The sequence below is a fragment of the Macrotis lagotis genome, chromosome 1, assembly GCF_037893015.1.
Source record: "Macrotis lagotis isolate mMagLag1 chromosome 1, bilby.v1.9.chrom.fasta, whole genome shotgun sequence".
NCBI classification, from domain to species: Eukaryota; Metazoa; Chordata; class Mammalia; order Peramelemorphia; family Peramelidae; genus Macrotis; species Macrotis lagotis.
The window spans coordinates 247,638,071-247,656,825 of record NC_133658.1 but is presented as its reverse complement, the minus strand read 5'-3'; the positions used below and the strand labels follow the sequence as shown (position 1 = coordinate 247,656,825).

The following is an 18,755-nucleotide window of genomic DNA, read 5'->3' as shown; positions in this document are numbered from 1 at the left end:
ATAGTGTCTCCAAAAAAAATTAGTGCAGATGTTGAGGGATCTGAGACCCAGGCCCAGCCTGTACCATGTACTAAAGGAGGTAAGGCAGGTACCTCCTTACCTCTAAGGGAAATATCCCTTTCCTGTCCTGGGGGAGGGGAGAAGGGAGAAGAACCTGTTCTGTGGCAAGGGCTCCATAGCAGACACTGGCCCACACTACAAGAGGCTTGTGGTCTCATGGCCTTTTTGTAAATGAAGGTATGACTGAGGTCCAGTAGAAGAGTACTTATGCTGTAGCTTAAACATGGAGTGACCATGTCTCTAAAAGGGACAGAGGAACTGGACTTTTCAAGATGCCTTAAAAGCTGGCATTTAGAGCTGGGGCAGCCGCAATAGGCCAACTTCCAAACTAGGGCTATGATCCCAGCCCTAGGGAGACCACACAGACATGAGAGGTTATGTACATAAACCAGTACCCCAAAGGACTGTCAGATTGGTATTACACAGAGACCCAGGCTGTGACCAGACTGCCAAGGGCTCCATCCACAATGAAGCCACCCTGGATAGAAAAGGGGAGGAGGAGAGAAGAGCTGCCTGTTCTGCCAAAAACAGCTCCGAGGGAGCAGGGCTATGGTCTGGTTTGCTAATTAATACCTGACCCATGGATTGAGCTGTCTGGCAGAGCTAGGAGCCAGAGTTGGGGGTGTGCTTAGTGGTGAAGAGATGTTGCCAGGAAAGCTCCCCAGAAAACAATTAGCAGAGGAAGTCAGTGAAAAAGGGGAGGCCTGGGCTTGCTAGATGACTTTTGGGTGAGCAAAGATAGCTAAGTGAGAACGAAGCAAGAGTGTGGATGGGTGCAAAGAGAGAAGCTGGGGACATGACCCGGGACAACCTGGCCTGGTTCAAAGGGCTCACTCGCTCTTGGCCCTGGAGCAGACAAAGAGGCCCTCCATTTCTCCAAGTGAAATCAGGCAGGTATGCTGCCCCTTCCTGGACTTTATTTATTTTAAACTCCGGTTGACTTCCTGCCTCAGCTTGGCGGCAGCGCTGTTCTCTGGCTCAATACTCAGGAGGCTGTTGATGTCTTCAAGGCTGGATTGATAGTCCTGGGAGGGTGGGGGGCAGGGATAAGGGAAGAGGGAAGGCAGGAGGCTGGGGCCTGAAGTCAGTACTTAACCCAGCCCACCTGCTCTAGGGTCTAAGCAGATAAAATGCAGCAGGCATGGTCTGCTGGGCCAATTGGGCCAGCCATGGGATCGAGCCAGCAGCAGGGGCAGTCCCTGGGCTTGAAAGCCCTGGTCAGGGTCAGGCAGGGCCTCCCACTTACCTTGAGTTCTTTGAAGGCCTGGGCACGCCTGTAAAATGCCTTGACATTCTTTGAGTCTAACTTGAGTGCTTCAGTGCAGTCCTTTACGGCCCCTTTGTAGTTTTTTAGTGACAAGTAGCAGAGAGCTCTGAAGAGAGACCAACACGAGTGAGAGTAGAGAAGGAAGCTGAATCCCAGACCCCTGGGTCACCCCTGCAGGGCAGCCTAGGGTGAGAGCAGCTGATGTCAAACAAGATCCTGAAGCTAGTGGTCTGGTCACAGTGGGTGGCAGCAGTCTGACAACAGGCTTAAGCCCAGCTTATCCTTTTAAGCATGAATTTAATAATCTAGAACTTTATATCTTCTGAGAAAAATGTGATCACAGAAAATGGAGTTGGTTCTCTTCAGACACTGGCTGCTCAAGGTTAGCCACATTTCTGAGATGAAAACTATAGGAGTCCCATTTGAGGAGTCCAGAAACTACTATACATAGTACTTATTAATGACCAAGAAGGACCTGGCCTTCTCTTTGTCTCCAGATATTTCAAGGCTGGTCATAAATTGAAATGGTTAAGAGTTAGAGGGGACTTGGAGATATCTGTCAGAACAGTGCCTGATATTGCTGATTGATCAAGAGCTTGTTACTCATGGGGGGAAGTGAGTTACTTAAACCATTTAAGTAGAAATCGGGTTTCCTTCCTTAGGGCACTGCTATATAAGGGTGAAAAGGCAAAGAAATCCAACTCTGGGCTCCTGGTTTTAGAGAGAATTCTATCACATTCACTTCCAAACCTTCAGGTCTTGAGAGAATTTATGAAAAGAAATGGTTTCCCCATGGCATGGTGACTGATGACCTCACCTTCTCCCTGCAAAATTTCTTTGACCCTCCCTTCCCCACTAGTTGGGAGCATATAGGGAGAATGCACTCTTTTCTTTTTCTCAGGGTCTATTCTATGTACTAATTCTCTCCATGAGACTGAGATCTCAAGGCAGAGACCATTTGCCATTCCTCATAGCACCCACTAAGCATAGATTCACAGAGAAGGAACTTAAAAAAATGTTTTGGAGTTGAAGGCTGTGAACTAGTTTTCTATGTAGCCAACAGAACTGGAGCCCCTTTTATTTTCAACAACTTCATCTCTTCAACAACACCGTAGCAGGTGACTGCAGCAGCTCCTGACTGCAAGATTAGGGCTTGTTAAGAAAACTGCAGGCTGAGAAGGAAATGAGGTAGAATAGAGAGTGTTGGCATCTGATTCATAAGCTTATACCCACCATTTTTCCAGCTTAGATCATCTGACTTGAAATCCAACACTCATTCCATTAGAGCAATCCCAGCTCTGCTATGCTAGCTACATAACTTTAGGCAAGCTATCCTTTCTGGGTCTCAGTTCTTTCATGTATAAAGGAAGGAATCACTTGACGTAAATGTATAAGCATACCTACCAGAGACATTGTCAATAAAGTCCATTCTTATTATGGAAAGGTTGAATATAGACAGAACATGACACTGGGAGTGAACCATGGCAAGTCATGTATCCTGTCTCTACTTGAGCTTTCTCTGTTAAAAAAATGAAGGTGATTATACGATCTACCTTACAGGTTTTCTGTGAGGGTCACATGGGAATATGTCAAGCCTTCTGTAAAATGTCAGTGGCTATTAAGTCAGATTATTATTCTCAAAATGGATGAGTATATAGCTTCAACCAAACATTTAAAAAAATCCTCAGTAAATCCTACCAAGTCTTGCTCTTCTAACAGAAGACCAATTTACACTGTGTTCCAGGGGCAGAGAAACAGAGTTGAATAAGCCCTCACTACCACTAAGCACTTAAAAGAACTCCAGTGTGGAAGGAAGTCAGTCCTGACCCTGCCTGCTCCAGGTACCTACCTGTTGGTGTAGGTTGCAGACTCCATGCTGCTGAACAGAAGACTCTCACTGTACTTCTCAGCAGCCTCCTTATGTTTTCCTTTTTTCACCAGCTCATTGCCTTCTTCCTTTAGGGCCCGGGCTTGTTTGATGTCTCCAACAGTAGGCACTAGAAAAAGATTATCAGCATTCCTAAGTTATAGGTTGTACCCCTAAAACATCTCTTGGAAGGGAAAAAATGTAGAGATACATAGAGTGAAAAATATCACTTCTTATAGGCTGTGTAACAGATGTATACAAGATAGATTTGGCAAGAAAACAGTTGGCTTCTATTTAGACTGATGTATTATATCTGGGATTAAATCTAGTTATAATATTATAATCTCATTACCCCATCTGCCTTAAAGCAGTTATAAGGATAAAATGAAATAATGATTATTAAATTGTTTTGAAAGTCATACCATCAAGAACTGGGAACTAAGAGGATGCCCTACAATTGCTAAGCAAATTATAGTCTATGCATATGGAATATTTTTTTCACCAAAAGATTAGCTGAAGTGGATGGTTTTTGTGAAACATGAGAAGATCTGTATGAACTGATGCAAAGTAAAGTTAAATATAAAAAGAATAATTCATATAACAAAATTATAAAGTCAACATTGAATAACTTGAAAATATTAATAATGAAATGATCAACTATAAGACTAAATGACTGAGGATGAAACAAGCTACTCACCTTTTGACACAGAAAAGATGGACTAATATGCAGAACACATACATTTTCAGGCACAATGTATGCAGAGATTTTTTTGCTTGGTTAGGCATATTTGTTACAAAGGGTCCATACCTCCACCCTCCTAATGGCAGGTGGTAGGAGGAGGGGGGGAAAGAAAGAGGATCTTTTTAAAAACACCTTTTTCAAAATATAGAGAGGAAAGTAAGGCCAGACATAATAGAGAAGCAGAGCAACTTTGAGAGCTGAACTTAAATCCAATAAAGATAAGTGTTCAAACTAGAGATCTGCAGGTCTATGTATGACTCTTTTTCTAGTCTACTATGTCTATGGAAATGCCCATTTTATTTGGTATTTGTTACACTTTCCCTCTTCCATCCATCAGTGTCAGCTGCCCAAAAAAGAAGTCTTTGATTTGATCTCTGCTAAAAAAAAAAGAGGGGAGGCGAGGGAACAATAGAAACAAATTCAAGAATAATTTTCTATTTGCTCTAGGACTCTGGTCTTTGCTCATCAGAAAAAAAAAGCCTGTCTATACCACGAAGTAAGAAATGATACAAAGTGCAGCTGTTTCTGTCTCAGCCCTGCTCCAGTGTTAGGACACTGGAAACAGAGCTCTGCCTCCGCCTTGATGGGAGATGCCTGAGCAAGTCAGTGGACCTTTCTTGATTGGTTTCCTCATCTAATGATTGGAATTATACTTCCTACAGGTCTTTTGTGAAAATCATCAGATAATGAGAATAAAAAAGCAATAGAAACTTAGTTACTGTCATCCAAACTCAAATATTAGCAGTAAACCTGGGCAAATAATTTCACATCTTTGCCTCAATTTCTTCTTCTGTAAAAATACACTACCTACCTTCACAAGAACATTGAAACCAATAGAGGAAAATGCTAAAAATGCTATATAATATGAACTGTTATTTTCACACAGGCAAACAAATTACCAGGCTGGCTTGCCTGTAAGGAGCCTGAGAGGAATGGTCTCATACATCTGGAGTACATGCTGTCCTAGGATGGAGAAAATACATGCAGCTAGAAATGGCTTCTTTCTTGGTCTTTGGCTCTACCAACTCAGGACGGCTCTGGGTCAGATCTCTTCTGGACTTGCATTCACAGTATCTGGTGGGCTAAAAGTCAGGCAAAAAGGCACATTCCTTGGTCTAATGCACTAAATTAAATGTACCATGATTCAAGTGCAGCTAACTTTAGGTAGACCACTATCCAAAGGAAAGAGATGGGATGAGGCTCACCTCTGTTCTTTAAGGTGTTGGTTTCATTGAGATTGCTTTTGGCTGCCTTCTCATGGTCACCCCCTGGAGCTGCTTCCCACCTCTTTTGAGCTGCAACTGGCACTGAGGGGATGGGGGGCAGCTTAAGACGCCACTCAAGCCCATCTGTGTCCATGAGAGCTTTGGTCATCCTGTAATAAAGGGCAAAGTATTAATGAAAGAGGTTTTCTTGCAACATTTCCATCATTGAGCACTCACAGTTAACATCTCTGACAGTGTTTATCAAAGACTAAAATACAAGAAAGGAGTCAATAATAAAAATTCTTTATCTTAGATGCCTATATATAAATGTGGAGCAAGGTGCACTAGAGAGTAAAGATCACAAATCAGACCTTATAAGCAATTGGTGAAATTCGGTAGGATTAAGACTCACAAATGGAATTTGGTTTTGAAAAGGGTAGGGGTGGAGGGGAAGGTTTTCCTAAAGGAAGCATTTTGTCGGTATTTCTTTATTCATTTACTCATTCTTTCCATCACTCATTCATTTATTTCTTTTTGCAAGACAATAGGGTTAAGTGGCTTGCCCAAGGCCACACAGCTAGGTAATTATTTATTAAGTGTCTGAGGCAGGATTTGAACTCTGGTACTCCTGACTCCAGGTCCTCTATCCACTGCACCACCTAGCTGCCCCAAGCATTTTGTTCTTAAAAGCTATACTTGTAAGACATCTAGGAACCAAAGAGGAAACATTCCAAAGAAAGCAGAAAGACAAATGGTAGTCAGTAGAATATGGTGGAGCACCTGGAAAAAAAAGTGAAGAATTCAAGAAACATATTTCTGATAATGTAACATAATATAATTGTAATGAGAGATTTCAAATTATCTAGACATCTGTTGACATTCTCTGGCAAAAGTGGAGAGACTGGTAATTTTTTGATTTGTCTTAATGATAATTTCATCCTTTAAAAAGTGAAGGAATCAACAATGGAGAACTCTCTTCTGCTCTGATTCTCACCAACAATGAGAGGTTGATGACTGTAGAGGAAATAATGTGAATCTTCATAGCAAAGTAACAATTCTGTCTCTGAATCTGAGAGCAAAGAGAAGAGACAAGCTAGGATATCTAATATGCACCCTAAATCTTGGGAGACCAGATTTCAAAGTGTTTAGGGAAGGGATAGGAAGGATCCTATTGCTTGAAATTCTAGAATTCCCCAAGAGGAGTAGGGAATGAAATTCTAAAGACACCAAGCAAAACAAGCCTGATAAGATAAAAAGGGGAATCAGTATATAAATAGCTGATGTGAATGCACAGAGATCTCAAACAACCAAGGTTTTTTAAAAGACAGGTTCAGAAGATGGAAGAAAGAACAGAAGGTAAATATGAAAGCAAAATATAGCCCTTAAAGAATACAGCAAAATAATCTAAGTCTATCAAGGTAAAACTAAAAACAAAAAAAAAGACTTTTTTAGTTAAATTGTCTGAGGAGGAAGAGAGAAGGAGACTTAAATAAGGGATCAGATCATAACTGAGGACAGCCATGAGAATAAAAGTCAAGAGAAGAGAGAGCTGCTCAATTCATTTTGCTTCTTTTTTTCTGCTAAGCAGAATGATGTTTATACTAAAAAGGACAGAGCAAAAATGAATAACAGTAAATTAAAACCCAAAATAAGTGAAGTGATTGAAAGAGAAGACCAATTTCTCCTGATAAAATCACCTGGCTCAGATGAGATCTTCTTGTACTCAAAGCAAAACAAACAAACCAACTGGTTGATGTGATGACTCATATACTCTCATTTGTCACTGAAAGGTCAATTATGTACAGCAGAAGTACTATAGAATTACAAAATTGTTACCAATTTTCCAAAGAGAAAACATTCCATAAACTATAGTTAGTTTGCAGAATAGTTATAGTTTTGAATGTAAAATTTGGGAAAAACTGAAAAAATTCTAAAATGCAATACTCAAAGATAGTGAATACCTTAAACAGGATGCATACTGATCACAAAGATCCAGAATGACTTCAAAAAGAACAGGTCATGATTGATTTATTTTGGGGGGGGGGTTTAATTTGAGTTTTTTGAGCAGGGTCACTAGATTGATAGATTAAGGTCTGGGTTTTAGCAAAGGATTTAACAGTCTAGAAAGTGTTGCAAAATTCTCTAGAGCTGAAGAACCAAGTTAAACTATAAATGGGAAATGTTAAAAATGAAAAATAAAACAGACAAAAGTTAATTGGTGGTTTTCTAAATCAATATGCCATGGCAGGGGTTGATTTCTTTTAGACCTCTGGTCTAAATTTCAGTTTAGTTAGATGGATTTACTACCGGGTTGGATGACCAGATCCAGAATTATCATTTAATGGTTCAACATCAGCTTGGAAGGTAGATTGTTCAAGGGTTCTATGCTTGCCTGGTCTGTTAAACTTATTTTTACTAATTGTTGGAAGATTTATCTATTCTTCAGATGACACAAAACGATTTAAGAAGACCTGACAGATTAGAACACAGGGCCATATCGTAGATAAGATGAAATTTAGTAAGAATAAATATAGTCTTACACTTACAATTCAAAAAAATCAATTTCACAAGAAGAGATGGGGGAGAGGTTATATGTAGAGAACAATTTATCTGAAAAAGATCTGGACAGACTGTGGATAAAGCAAACAACAAAATGATATAGAAGCCAAAAAAGTTTTGAACATTATCACTGAGTGGATAGAGAGGGAGAAGATCTGACTTTGCAAATTGTGAGATAAGAAAGGAAGGGAAAAGTAGATCCTGCTCTCCCAGCAAAGGCTATGATCTGTGAAACTTTATCCAGACATTTCCCAGGTTTCAGAGCCTCCCAATTCCACACAGATGGTTTCTATCTATAAAGTTATAGCTCCCTGAGAATTTTGAGAAGGGTCTCTCAAAGCTCGTAGAATACAAAATTAGCCCCTCCAACATGTCATTAAGTTTGTTCAAGGTCTGAACTTCTAAAGGAACATTAACTCTCCTAAATGGTCTCCAGATATTCAAGATTGCTTTTTATATAGGAACAGTAAACAAGTTAACATTTTTCTTTTTTTTTTGCAAGGCAACAGGGTTAAGTGGCTTGCCCAAGGCCACACAGCTAGGTAATTATTAAGTGTCTGAGACCGAATTTGAACCCAGGTACTCCTGACTCCAGGGCCGGTGCTTTATCCACTACACCACCTAGCCGCCCCTAAGTTAATATTTCTTCAGGGAATTTTCTTAGTGTTTCATATATTAGAGTATTCTGTATCTCATAAGATGAATCAAGACTTAACATATATGGAGTTGAGCCACTTCATGTGGTTAGACCTTATCTACAGTGCAGCACTGAATTCTGGATGCTACATCATTTTAGGAATGACATTAATAAACTGGAGAGTATTCTGAAGTGATTAACTAAGATGATGAAGTGTGGGAAATGGAAATGGTTAGCCTGAAGGAAAGATGAGGTCAGTGGAGGAGAGTGGAAGTATATACCTTATTATATACCCCCTGAGAGGTAGGTCATGAACCATCAGGGAGAGGTGTCATTTCAGTGAGGCCCCAAACAATATAGGGTGGGGGACAGTCATGAAGAAATTCTAGAAATAAGGATCAATGTAAAAGAAGGGAAAGAAGCCAGAAAACACCTGGATGTGAACAAGGGACAACAAGTCCAGTTTGGCTAAAATTTAGAGAATTCTAAGGAAAGCAGTGGAAGAAAAGTCTGGAAAAGTAGCTGAGATCAGATTATGAAGGGAGGGCTGAAAAGTCTAGCAATGAGGATCAATGGTGTGACTTTCTTAAATTCATGCATTGATGCATAAGGAAGATTAATTTGTCCCTTGGACCTAATACAAATAATAAATTCAGGATATGGACCTGGAAAGAGTCTCAAAGGCAAATAGACACATTATTCCCTATTAAACATAATCACTGTCCAAACTTTTCCTCCAAACAGAACTTTCCTTATGATGGACACCATACAAATTTCTATCAACCTGACAAAAGGATATAGTACTTGCATCACTTTCTGACAGCTGATTTTTATGAAGCAAAAGCTAATCATGATGCAACTGTCCCTTCCCTAAATCTTAGCTAAGTCATAAGTTGGCAGTTTTGTGCCAGAAGGTAACAAAAGTGTCCAATGCCAGCTACCTAGGTTTGATTCCTGTTTCCATGGAAATCACAGGTGGCATGGCAGGCTTACCTGTTGACTCCATCATGTGCAGCTGGCAGAGTACAGTCTATCTGCAGCACTGTCTTGTAATCCACATAGGCCAGCTGATACTTCTCCAAGGCTTCATAGGCTGCTGCCCGCCTTAGCAAGGGTTTTATGCCAAAAGGGACCAAAGATAATGCACTAGAGAAGGGAAGAAAAACAAGCATAGCTTCTTGACTTAATTCAACACCATCTTACCCATCACTCTGCCTGGTTCAACCCAGAGACCACTATAATGATGAACAGATGATTAGGAGGATAATACCTTTCTCTTTTATGGTGTCAAAAGTAGAATGTTCTTGGGTAGTATCACAAGTTAGAATTGGCACCCACCTTTTAGGACTGGACAAATCATTTCATCCCTCTAAACTCAAATTCCTCATCTATAAAATGGACCGGAAAAATCATTTTATCCCTCTAAGCCTGAAAATCCTCATCTTTAAAATGGAGACAATGATATTTATAGCATCTAACTCATAGAGCTGTTATGGGGCCTGGGATGGGGACCTGTGAATTCACTGGCATCCTGCAGATGATGTTCTCTGAAATGACACATACAGACTTGACTGGGACATAGCCTGTCAGAGGTAGGTCTTGAAACCAAGAATTTCTGGGTTCAAGACCAGTTATCTGTGATGACATACTGCTAGCTAAAATAAAAGGACAAAACTGGGTCTACCTAGTTGGAAGTAAATCAAGAGAAGAAATTAAGGAAAACACCAGAGGATGTTATGTAGAAATAGAGGAAGAGATCTAACATCCTATTTCTATCATGTTTTGGATTTAAAGGCATTTTCCCCACAACACTCCTAATAAGGTGAAGGATATATTTAGTATGATAGCACATAGATTGGTACTGGAGCAAGGACATGGCAATGTAGTCAGTGTTATCAGGTTAAAATCTATTACTATCTGTAATCTAAGAAAAGTCATTTTCTTCATCTGGAAAAAAGGGAGTAGGTTGGTAGGATAAGATTGAATGTCTTCCTCCAGATTTTATGACCACTTTCAGAGTAAAGAAACTGAGGTACAGAGGGACTAAATGACCAACTCAAAGTTAAACAGCTAATAAGGGATGGAATAAGAATATGAATGCAGGCCCACAGACTCCGAGTCCAGCATATTTTTCACCACACCAGGTTAAATAGCCTTTTAGAATATTACAATTCTGTGAGATGAAGGGCTCCTAACTAGAGGTCATGGCACACCCTCCTCCCCCAATTCCACCCCCCCCCATAAGGAACAGGGGCTGCTCTAACAATTCTGGGTCTATAGCTTCCCTTCCTGTACAGCAATCCCAAAGACCCATCCCATTTTACTACAGCTTGGTAACAATGTTGAACCCCTGATAACCAAAGACAGGGGAAAGGGCCTCTGGGCCTCTCTCTTATTTCCAGGCCCTGGCAGAAATGCTTTCTTTGACTATATTAGTCAAAATGTACTCAAGCAGGGTAGGCCCTGGAGAGGAAATGACTCCTGCCAGTTACCCACAGGTCTGAAGCTGTGGGGCCTCGAACTTAAAGATATTCAAAGCTGCTTTTAGCCTTAAGGAATACTGCTTACACAGAGCAGTCTTTAATGCAATGTGTACAATTTCCATCCTTCAAGTGGCAAGCTGCTCGGTTGGAATAGAGGACACTCTCTTCTTCAGGATTGGCTGGACCTGGAAGGGAACAAAAAACAGGTGTTAAGCTGAGCAATAATAGCCTGAGGCTACTTGCACTGTCCTTCCACATCCAGAGCTCTTCAGAACAAGGCTGAAGACAAAAGAAATACAAATATGAGTTGGCTCTACAGGCCAATCTATGTCTCCCATTCAGACATGCACACAGGTCTTCTGCCTTCAATGAATCCCAGATTCCATACACTTAAGAGTATATGAAATATAATGAAAACACACTGAACTTAGAAGCAGAGGCCCTACTTTAGGATCCCATCTCTTCCACCCAGTAACCAAGTGATTTTTGATCAATCAAGAACATCCCTGAGCCTCAGTTTTCTCTTCTGTAAAACAGAAACAATACTTGTACTATCCAGCTCACGGGGTTATTATAAGGAAAGTACTTTGTAAATCTTAAAGCATTATAGCAATGTGAGTAATGATGTCAAAAAAACACAATTTGATCCAATACAAACTGTGACCCCTTCCATCTAGTAAAGTCCTGAATATATGGTCAAAAATTCATTCCCTCAATCAACTTGTTGATAACTTCCTAACCTTTGGGAATGTTGGTCCTGACCCTTTTCCCTTTAGCCTTTTGGAATCCTTTGCTTCCTTAAGGACATAGCTCTGGTCTCACTACCCCTTAGTACTTTTTCCCCTCCAAGAGGTTATCTTTTTGTCCTTTGCTTATCTATCTATCTATCTATCTATCTATCTATCTATCTATCTATCTATCTAGTATGCTAGAGAATATAAGCTTCTTGTTAGCAAGGCCAATTGACTCTGTAGCTCTAGAGCCTGGCACAGTATCTTGTAAAAAGATTAAATTAATATTTGTTTAATTTTATTAAACAAACAAATGAAGGCCTGCAATTATTTTTCAGGCTGTTAGTTTCTGTTAAAAGTTTTCAACCCAATAATAAGAGCCTAAAGTCATCTCCTTGACATCCATGAGGCACTGGAGGAAGATTATAGTCCATGGAAACTTTTTAACTCTCACTGGTTGTTTAGAGACAGGAAAAGGGCCCAGCCCCACCCCCCAACTACTATGGAAAAATATATCTTGAGCTACGAATCTCAGAAGCCCATAATATTTAGCATGAACACAATTTTTTTTACCACATTCAGGAAATATATATATATATTGTTTTTTATTTTATCTTTTAGGTTTTTGCAAGGCAAATGGGGTTAAGTGGCTTGCCCAAGGCCATAAGCTAGGTAATTATTAAGTGTCTGAGGCCACATTTGAACTCAGGTACTCCTGACTCCAGGGCCAGTGCTCTATCCACTGTGCCAACCTAGCCGCCCCAGGAAATATATACATTGCATCAGAGTACTGAAGCACACAAAGGCAAGTGACTCTCAGGTCACAAAGCACTATTCATCACTAGGATGATGATTTACATATCCTTGATTTGATTTTATTCTCACAATTCTGGGAGGCTATCCATAAACTATGAAGGATCATCTCCATTTGAGAAATGGAAAATGAGATCCTCAGAAATGAAGCGACTTCTGTTAGGTTACATGACCACTCACAGTTAAGACAAGCTTCTGGCTCTGGGTTGAAAATATAAACTGCCCTTCTAGTTCCTTGAACACAGGGGTGGGGTCACTTTTTTCTTTGAATTCTCAGCACCTAGTATGGTCCTTGCAATATAGGAGATGCTTAAGAAATTCTTATGGATTGAATATATTCCATAATAGCTTCCAAAGTGCTTTCTGGACACTATTACATTTGACTGCCAGAGTAGCCCGGTGAGGTAGGCAAGGTTAGGTGATAATCGTGGAGGAAATTGAAGCCCAGGGAAGTGAAGAGATTTGCTCCAGGTTACTCAGTACAGCAGCCAGAACTCAAATGCAGGTTCTTTGACTTTTAACTCCATGGCTCTGTCAAAAATCCCACCAGGGAGGCACACAGCAGGTAGAAGTGGCTAAGGAGGGGATTTCTGGGAGTGGAATGCCTTTAGCTAGATGAGGTTTCTACTCAGTTTTTTCCACAAGAGTACTTCCCCATTTCAGGGATGCTCACATAGCCTGGCAGCCTAGCCCTGAAGCAACATGGATAGCATACCATTAGCTGGGTAGCATGCACCTGAAACTTTACTCTGGCTGAAGCAAAGTGAAGTGGCAGCTGGGGTACAGTGGATAGTTGTTGCACCTGGAGTCAGGAAGACTCATCTTCTTGAGTTCCAATTTGGTCTGACACTTATTGGTAGTGTAACCCTGAACCAATCACTTTGCCTCAGTTTCCTTATCTGTAAAATGAGTGGGGGAAGATAATGGTACTCTTACTATCTTGACAAGAAAACCCCAAATGAGGTCACAAAAAGTCAGATATGACTGAAGATGAATGATTAACAGCAACAATAAATGAGAGAATGGAAATAACCACAATTTAAAAATGAAAGAGATTAAGCTTGAAAGGTCTTTACAACAGATTGTCAAAGTTCATCAAGTCCAACTTCCTCATTTTACAGAAAAAGAAACTGAAGCCCAGAGAAGAAACATGTTAAGGGAATTAAGGGAAGGAAGAAAACAAGCATCTATTAAGTGCCAACAGGCTGCCCCAGTTACTGTCCTGAGGGCTTTACATATATTATTTCATTTGATCCTCACTACAGGCCTGGGAGGCAAGTACTAATATTATTGCTATACTTAGCCAGGGTCATACAACCAGAAAAGGTCTGAGTCCAGTTCTGAACTCAGATCTTTCTGACCCCAGGTTCAATGTTCCCTTTTCATTGTGTTCCCCAGGGGCCAAGACTGGCTTATCAGCATTTGGGTACTGGGTCAGACTAACTTCCACAGAACTGACGTGTCAATTGCTAAGGATACCGGGCCTTTTCTGCTCCTTCCTTCCCTCCATCACATTTTCACCCATGCAGGTAATTCATAAACTGCTCAAACATCTTCTGCAATAATTCCTCTTATAGTCTGCTTAGTCTTCTGAGATACCAAAGAGCTACAGGTCTTTTATTTAGCATTAGGGAATAGCCTTCCTTTGTCAAGCTATGAGGCCTCTAATAGGTAGAAAGCCCCAGGAGATGCTTTTTAGTCCCGGGTCAGTTTTCAACTACTTGGGACTGGTGTGCTTGTCCCTTCCTGATGTCAATCACCTAAGGCTTACTAGGATTCCTCTCTTTCTCTGGCCCAATGTGTAGCAGGAAGTCAGTCTTCTAGCTTCTCCTTGATATTCTGCTATCGCTGAAGTTAATAAAAGCTATGGGAGACTCTCAGGCTCATGGCAGGCATAATGAGGTTACACATATAGTCCTGCTGAATGGAGCTAGAAGCTGGCAAGATTGATGGGAATCCACGAGAACCAGTTTGCCAAAGGGCAGGTTGAGAAGTCTAGTGAAGTTGGTAGGTTCAAAACCAAAGGACGATATTAAAGACAAGGTGAATGGACATAGCTCAGAGCAAGGCTGTCCAAAATGCAACCCCTTGTGGCTTTACTAAATACTTTAGTAAATGAAGCTGAGCTACCACAGAGCTCTCACTAAAATGGCAAATTAAAATATATTGCCTATTGCTTCAATAAAAAATTTTGAAAGTAAGGTTGGAAAGCCCTGGATCAGAGGGTGTGTGGACAGAATGAAATAAGGTGGTGCCTGGTCCTTCCAGCCTCATTTTATCACTCTATCCAGCCAAACTAAACCTCTCCAGGTTCCTTATACTTACCATTCTATCTCATCTCCATGCCTCTGAACTAACCATTCTCATGTCTGGAATGTACTTCCTCCTCACAGAATCCCTCCCTTTCTTCAGAATGGACTACTCAAGCACCACCACCACCACCACCACATAAATGAGGTATTATTCCCTGAATTGCTAATGCCCATCCTCCTTAACTACCTCTTACTTCTCTGTTATATGATTATACTATGTACATAATGGAATGGTATATAGTGAAGATAATACACATTGCAGAAGAGGAACTGAGACATATGTGGGAAAATTTGTACCAAATGTTGACAGCAAATAAGCACAATTAAGAGATTAATATAATGCCTACAAAAATATAAATGAACATATCACTAAAAGGAAGTTGAACTAAGTAATGCAGGTGAAAATCAAGAATGGTCCCAGATCATGAAAAATATCTCCTTGTTCACAGTAGGGGGGGCGGATACTGTGAGAATAGAATAGCACAGATGTTATCAAGCAGTTTCTTTAAGTGGGTGTTTTTGAATATTTAAGATTCAAATAGGTGGAATAGAGGGAAATTACTGAAAAAAAAATGAATGGAACTAATGACACATTTTTAAGAAGAATAAACAAGGGGAGATTGTCCCCAAAAGGGTAAGGAGATTCGGACAGATAGGCTAAATCTATTCAGGTGAAAAATGGGGATTTTTAGTCTAAGAGGACTCATGAGGGAGGATGGATAGAATTGATTATATTTTAACAGACAGGAAGTGATTCTTTATTCATTTAGTAGTCAGTCTTGAACATACCTCTCTGTAAACAATCAGACCATAGACTTATTAGAGCAAAGACCAAAATAAACATAAAAGGAGAATAAAAATGAGAAAAGGTTATGGCAATGGACAGATGATCTCCAAGACCATTTCTAGTTCTGTCATCAGAGATTAGAAAAGTCCTAAGGAACAGGGTTGTTGAGACTTATGAACAAATCTCCACATTTATTAAAATTTTTTGGGAAAATGGATAATCAATTTAGCTAGGCTGGCTATCTGTGGAACAGGGGCATTGTGCTGTTGTCAGTGTAGATAGGCTATGAAATTGGTCAGGACTGGGTTGGACTATAGGACAAGGTCAACTGGAATGAGCAAAGAAGCATTTAGGAATGATAGTTGGCTATAGTTCAAGTGGTTTTGGGTCTGTAGAGTAGTAAGGGATAAAAATGTGTGAAATTAAGTCTTTGGAGCATTGTGGGATAGAGTTTGAGGCTGGCTGGGATTTGTGTAATTCAAGTTGATAGGGTCAGAATAGGGATAGGAAGAATTCTGAGGAGACAAGAGCTGGGATCATGAACTTGGACACTTGGGAGTCCTATCTGTGGAGTATTAATTGTGGGGCTGTGATATCATTTTAGAGAGCTGGTTCCTGAGTGGCAGAATGAAATCTCTGTAAGTTGGTGGGATCCAAATGGAGGGTAAAGTCTATGGAGCTGAAGGAAATCAAGGGATGGGGGATCCATTCTTTGATTAGGCAGGTGAGGCCCCTAGAGACAATCTAGTGAAATATGTAAAGGAGTTTGTGGGATCAGTGATATATAATATTCCTGAAGTCATCAACCACAGCTCTTGAGCTGGAAGATACCTTTCACTTGGTGGAACAGTGGAGTGTTCAGCCTGGAGTCAGGAAAAAGTAAGTTCAAATTCAGCCTCTGACACTAATTGTGTATTAAACTCAGTTTCATCAACTGTAAAATGGAGATAACTGCTTAGTATCATGCCTGGTAATATAGTAAGCACTACTTAAATGCTTATTCCCTCCCCTTGATTCAGGGAACCTTTTCAAAAACTCTCATTTTCCAGCTGAGGAATGTGAAGCTGATTGAGTGCCCAAGTCACAGTCACAGTAAGCTTCAGAGGTAGGGATCTGACTCCAGACTATCTCTCTATTGGATTCCTCTCTGCCCCTAAGGGACTGGGGGGATCAGAATTGGCACAGGGAGCAGAGACTAGGCAAGGTCTGCAGTTCCTTGAACCTGAGGTGGGGGATAGGGTCTGAGGCCTGTGAATCCTATTCTGTAAGGTCTTCAGGGAGTGGGGATGTGGGGGAGGGATGTGGGAAAGACCCCCAGGTTTTCTGAGTCAGAACATACATGGGGATGGGGTTTTGTGGGGCAGGTAGAATCAAGACAGCTTCATGACCCAGGGGGCAACAAAAATGGCTGGGAAGGTAGTGGGAGGGAAGGGGGTTCACGGGATCTGGGGATTGAGGGGACAAAGTCTGTAAAAGTGAGCTATTAGTCTATGCAGCCTGTGGCTTTGGGGAGAGTGACTCTGTGGAGTCTGGGGGGGGGGAGGATCCTCTAAAGGCTCAAAAGGAGGGAGAGTCTATTGGTAGCCTTGGGGTTGTGAAGGGGAGATTTATGCTGCCTTAGGCAGGACCTGCGGGGTACACATGGGTCTGGGACTGGGGAAGGGGGGCTCTGAGGTCTAGAAGGGCCAGAGTTCTGGAGAAGGTGGCTTCTGGGAGGTGAGGGGCTATAGCTTCTGTGTGGTGGGGAATGGGGTGCTGGGGTGGTTTGAGGCTCAGCAGAAGGTCTGGGCTATCTCTGGGATCCTGGGATGGTCTCTCTTGGGTATAATAGGGGGCATCCGGGTGTCCCGCAGGGTCCAAGGGCATCTGTGTGACCTCGGGAGTGGACGAGTCCTGAGGAGTCCGAGGGGCCCCGAGGGTCATCCACAAAGTCCTGGGGAGTCCCTGCGGCCCTCAAAGGTGTCTGTGAAGCCTGGGGAGGGGTCTGTGGGGGATGGGGGTGTCTACAGCGGTGTCCTCCGGGGTCTGCGCGATGGTGTGTGTGTGGGGTGCGGGGGGAGGACCGGGGTGCGGGGCCGGGGGCGCCTCGGGGGCCTGAGCGCCGGGGTGCGGGGCAGGATGCGGCCTCGGGGGCCTGAGCGCCGGGGTGCAGGGCAGGATGCGGCCTCGGGGGCCGGAGGACCGGGGTGCGGGGGGGGGCGCCTCGAGCGCCGGGGTGCGGGGCCGGGGGCGCCTCGGGGGCCTGAGCGCCGGGGTGCGGGGCAGGATGCGGCCCCGGGGGCCTGAGCGCCGGGGTGCGGGGCAGGATGCGGCCCCGGGGGCGCCTCGAGGGCCGGGGTGCGGGGCCGGGGGCGCCTCGGGGGCCTGAGGGCGCCGGGGTGCGGGGCCGGGGGCGCCTCGGGGGCCTGAGCGCCGGGGGCCGGGGTGCGGGGCAGGATGCGGCCTCGGGGGCCTGAGCGCCGGGGTGCGGGGCAGGATGCGGCCCCGGGGGCCTGAGGGCCGGGGTGCGGGGCCGGGGGCGCCTCGGGGGCCTGAGCGCCGGGGTGCGGGGCCGGGGGCGCCTCGGGGGCCTGAGCGCCGGGGTGCGGGGCAGGATGCGGCCTCGGGGGCCTGAGCGCCGGGGTGCGGGGCCGGGGGCGCCTCGGGGGCCTGAGGGCCGGGGTGCGGGGCAGGATGCGGCCCTGGGGGCGCCCCGGGGCCCTGAGCTCCGGAGCCGCGGGGCCCCCGGGGCCGCGCGTACCTCTCTCCCGCAGCGCGTCGAGGGCCCGGCCGTAGAGCTCGGCGGCCTCCGCGTACTGTCCGCTGCGGAAGCTCTCGTTGCCGGCGGCGCGGAGCTCGAACACGGAGCCGGGGGGCTTGGGCGCCATGCCGGACCGGAGCCGCCCAGAGGCTGAGCGCCGCGGGCCGCGTTCCGCGGTTGCTGTGGCGCCGGCGCCGGCTCCGCCCCCTCCCCCTCCGAACAGCCGGAAGCGCCTCCGAGGCGCTCTGGCGGGGGCGGGGCCGGGGCGCGCACGCGGCGAGGCGCGGGAGCGCGCACAAAGGGGCCCGCGCGGCCCCGCCCGACGCCGAGCTTCGCGCCTGGCGGCGTCCGGCGGCCCCGGGGCCCGGGCGTGGGGGGAGGGGAGGGCGCCTCGGAGTAACTGCCTGGCAGCCGTTAGCGGTCGCACTCCGGATCGTGGCGCATCATTGCTCCCGCCCTGCCCTTCCGCGGGTCCGGGCCCGCTGCTTGCCGGCCCGCGCTGAGCCCCAAATCCTCCAGCTTTGGGAGTCTTCGAGAAAAAGTAGCTTTTAT

The 18,755-nt window shown here is 44.1% G+C and overlaps 1 protein-coding gene across 1 annotated transcript; it reads right to left on the bottom strand.

The window, feature by feature from the left end:
• Positions 1–941: 941 nt before the first annotated feature.
• Positions 942–18,438, bottom strand: TOMM34 (translocase of outer mitochondrial membrane 34). The gene is made up of 7 exons (XM_074210117.1): positions 18,204–18,438; positions 10,906–11,005; positions 9,331–9,483; positions 5,142–5,311; positions 3,177–3,324; positions 1,307–1,433; positions 942–1,085 (listed from the first exon to the last, which is right to left on the bottom strand). The coding sequence occupies exons 1-7, from the start codon at positions 18,328–18,330 to the stop codon at positions 981–983; spliced, it is 930 nt and encodes a 309-aa protein (XP_074066218.1). The 5' UTR covers positions 18,331–18,438; the 3' UTR covers positions 942–980.
• Between the last annotated feature and the right edge of the window lie 317 nt (positions 18,439–18,755).

Excerpts from the sequence above, each read along its gene's own strand:
- TOMM34 (XM_074210117.1), bottom strand. The coding sequence starts at position 18,330 with ATGGCGCCCAAGCCCCCCGGCTCCGTGTTCGAGCTCCGCGCCGCCGGC. Across the intron at positions 3,325-5,141 it reads CAACACCTTAAAGAACAGAG|TGCCTACTGTTGGAGACATC; the intron begins GTGAGCCTCATC and ends ATCTTTTTCTAG. Across the intron at positions 1,086-1,306 it reads AGGCCTTCAAAGAACTCAAG|GACTATCAATCCAGCCTTGA; the intron begins GTAAGTGGGAGG and ends CCACCCTCCCAG.